The sequence below is a fragment of the Geospiza fortis genome, unplaced genomic scaffold, assembly GCF_000277835.1.
Source record: "Geospiza fortis unplaced genomic scaffold, GeoFor_1.0 scaffold114, whole genome shotgun sequence".
NCBI lineage: Eukaryota > Metazoa > Chordata > Aves > Passeriformes > Thraupidae > Geospiza > Geospiza fortis.
In genome coordinates this window covers 2,134,589-2,138,345 of record NW_005054383.1, presented here as the reverse complement: position 1 = coordinate 2,138,345, position 3,757 = coordinate 2,134,589, and the positions used below count along the sequence as shown (strand labels likewise).

General features: G+C 46.2%; 1 protein-coding gene across 2 annotated transcripts in view; it reads right to left on the bottom strand.

The window, feature by feature from the left end:
- The window catches only part of CLUAP1 (clusterin associated protein 1), a 59,741-nt gene that overhangs the window by 17,448 nt on the left and 38,536 nt on the right, over positions 1 to 3,757 (bottom strand). For both annotated transcript variants that reach the window (XM_014308753.2, XM_005425205.2), the window contains exon 8: positions 3,541 to 3,613. In XM_014308753.2, the coding sequence (XP_014164228.1) occupies positions 3,541 to 3,613 (73 nt within the window). The remainder of the gene's footprint in view (positions 1 to 3,540; positions 3,614 to 3,757) is intronic.

Here is a 3,757-nt window from a genome sequence, read left to right as displayed (position 1 = left end):
GGTGACAGGACAAGGAGTGACAGAGCCTGTGCCTCCAGCTGTCAGCTCCAGCTGCAGGCAGGCCTGGAGACCCTTTGGTTTTGGTTACATTGCATTATTTACTTTTCTTTGCTGAGCATTTTAATACAGTAGAACCAAACTATACCTTAACTTTTATCTACAGCCTATCCTAACTACTATAATTACCATATTCATGTTACTATGCTTTAATAACTAAACGTTAGTACATTACAGTTTAAGCTAGAAGTTGTTTTAAACTGAAGTAAGGTCAATTTAGACAAGAAATTGGGAATTAGGAATTGTTCCCTGTGAGGGTGGGCAGGCCCTGGCACAGGGTGCCCACAGCAGCTGTGGCTGCCCCTGGATCCCTGGCAGTGCCCAAGGCCAGGCTGGACAGGGCTGGAGCAGCCTGGGACAGTGGGAGGTGTCCCTGCCATGGCAGGGGTGGGATGGGATGGGCTTTAAGGCCCCTTCCCACCCAAACCACTCTGGGATTCTATGAAACATTTTTCCCTCCAAAAACCTGCCTCACAAAGATGTTTCTGATGGTGAAGTCCTTCTCTACTCTTCCCTTCCTGGCTCCTTGCAGGGCACATCCTCTCAGGAGCATGCAGCACCAGAATCCAAGGAGCTGAAAGGCTGAAGTGCTCAGGCTGCAGCACCTCTCAGCATTTCCTCACTGATAAAATCAGTGCCAGATGCAGCTGCAGGTCCCTGGCAGTGCTCTCATCCCTCAGGTGATGCCTGCTGTGGTCTGAGCTGCAGGATTAACCCTGAGAGAAGGCTGGGCAAAGCTGCTCAGAGGTGCTGAGCCCACCCTGCTGCTCTGGCTTTGCTTCCTCTTGTGCCAAATGTGCATTTTCCCTGTGCGAGGATAACAGAGCTGCTCTGCAAACAAGCTGTGCCATGTCAGACACCAAGTACTTCATTCTCTCACCACAGCAAAGCTCTTGGGTTTGAATTGTTTAAAGGGCAGCTTTTAATTAATTACAAGAGGAGGGGCGGTCTGCACTCAGGGGAGAGCCCAGGTTGTTAAGTATGAGCAGACTGAGGTTTTGGGGAGCTTTAAACATCCCATTAATTAACTTCTGTGCTCCTGACTGGAAAACAGCCCCAGAGGCAAATTTCCTGTCAGCTCCACCCCTGCAGAGTTTCCCAGACAAAGGCAGGGTGGAGCTGACAGAGATGAGATGATTTGCCAAGGTGATGGGACAGGCAATAAATGAGGCAGCTCGGAAAGCAGGATCCTGGTGCTCTTCTCACTAGAATAAATGCTAATTATGACAATTTGGTACTTGAATTAAGATGTATTATGGTAATATTTGAGGTCAGTAAAAGTAATAATCACATTCTTAGGTGGCAGTTAATTCAGTCACTAAAAGTTCCTTTTATTTCAGAGATGGAAAGTGACAGGACAGTTTTCCAGCTGAAAATCCAGACAAGGACAAAGCAGGGCAGCAGCAAATTTTCATGTTATACCTCACACTGCCAATTACTGGTGACTGATGTCCACCTCCTGATGAACTTTTTTACCCCAAAAATTCTCAAGACATCAGGACTTGGACTTTTTCATGCAAATAAATCCTTGAAATAATTCCACATTTTTGTAATTTATGTTACAAATCCTGTATTTCAGCTGAAAATTCCTCACTCTTTACCTCATTGATATGAGATCAAAGATGGGCAGAAATCAGTGAATCTCCTCTTTCACGAGTTTGCTCTGAAAATCTCAGCCACCAAACAAAGTGTGAAGTGCAACTTTTATGTCATTACTCAATTTCAGCTTTCATGAACTTTCCCTCTGACCCTGAGAATTAACTTTCCTCCTAGTTTCTCCAAGTATCAAATAAAAATGCAGAGACTGCAATATTAAATTCCCAGGGGTAGTTCATGATCAAGTTCTGGCTGGTGTTTGGCTCAAAAAGAGCAGTATCTGGTTTGTGAGCTTTCTACACTCTCCAGAGGTCATTAATTCCCTTCTGATCCTAATTAAGAAGTAGTTCAGAAAAAAAAAAAAAGAAAAAAACCACCCAAATTTAAATTGCATTCCCCTTTTGCAGGTACATTAAAATCAAAGAAATGCAGGGAGGCAAATGTGGATCCTGTTGAGAAGATTGATGATAGTAGAGAGGATTTTAAGCTGGGAGTTTTCATCTGGGAAAGTTGTGATGTGTCAAAAAGAATCATTCTGAACACAGAACCAAAGAGGGCCAGAAAGGGCACTCTGGTTTGGCAGGACACCCCAGCACGTGTGTGATGGGGCACAACCAGCAGGACCCCTCACCTCCATGAAGCAGCTGGCTGAGAAGAATCCTCTGTCCAAGTCTGCTCTCAAGGCAGCAATGCCCTGGGGCTGGGACAAGTCTGTGTGCCCAGGCAGGGCTGGGAGCAGGGAAATGAAGCCTCAACCTGCCCTGGGATTGCCCAGCACTCACCGGCTGACCATGGTCATTCCTCAGTTCTGCAGGGGGAACTGGCAAGGCAGGGGAACATTTCCCAGAGAAACATTCCACAGAGGAACATTTCCCACAGGAATATTCTCCAGAAGAACATTACACAGAGTAACATTCCACAGAGGAACATTTCCCCAGAGGAACATTCCCCAGGAACATTTCCCAGGGGAACATTCCACAGAGGAACTTTCCCCAGAGGAACGTTTTACAGAGGAACATTCCTAGAAGAACATTCCACAGAGGAACATTCCACAGAGGAGCACTCCACAAAGGAACATTCCACAGAACATTCCTATATGAACATTCCCAGAGGAACATTCCACGGGAACATTTCCCAGAGAAACATTCCACAGGGGAACATTTCCCACAGAACATTCCACAGAGGAACATCCCCAGAAGAATATTCCCTCAGAAACGTTCCCAGAGGAACATTCCATAGAGAAACATTCCCCAGAGAAACATTCCACAGAACAACTCCCAGAGGAACATTCCACAGAGGTACATTCCATTGAGGACCATTTCCCAGAAAAACATCCCCAGAGGAACATTCCCCAGAACATTTCCCACAGGAACATTCCACAGAGGAACTTTTCCCAGAGGAACATTCCACAGAGGAACATTCCCAGAGAAATGTTCCATAGAGGAACATCTCACAGAGCATTCCCCAGGAACATTCCACAGAGGAACATTTCCCACAGGAACATTTTACAGAGGAACACTCCCAGAGAAATGTTCCATAGAGGAACATCTCACAGAAGAACATTCCCCAGATAATTTCCCAGAGGAACATTTCCCACAGGAACATTCCCAGAAGAACATTTTCCCAAGAAACATTCCCCAGAGGAACAGTTCCCACGGGAACATCCCACAAAGGAACATTTCCCAGAAGAACATCCCACAGAGGAACATTCCATAGAGGAACATTTCACTGCTGTCCTTTAAAGTTGTCATGATTCCACTTGTTCTGCCCCTGCCTGCTGACTCTGTCATCACCCCACATGCCCTTGGAAGAGGACACTTCCACATGGAGTAGCCAGCACTTAGCAACTCCTCTGCTACTACAAGAGGTGAAGGAAATGCCACTCACCTCCGCTCTTGAGCAGGTGCTGCTCCTCCTCCTTCAGCCTGTTCTGGATCAGACGTAGCATGTTGGCTGCTTCCTGCAAGAAGAGGAAAGAGCTGCCTTGGCAAAGCTGCCACAGGGACTAAAAAATGTCCTAAAATTTCCTGTTTTATGGAAAACCAGGTCTGATTTGAAACATGGAGTTCCTGCCTACTTTGTGAGGGTCAGGATATAAAGGCCA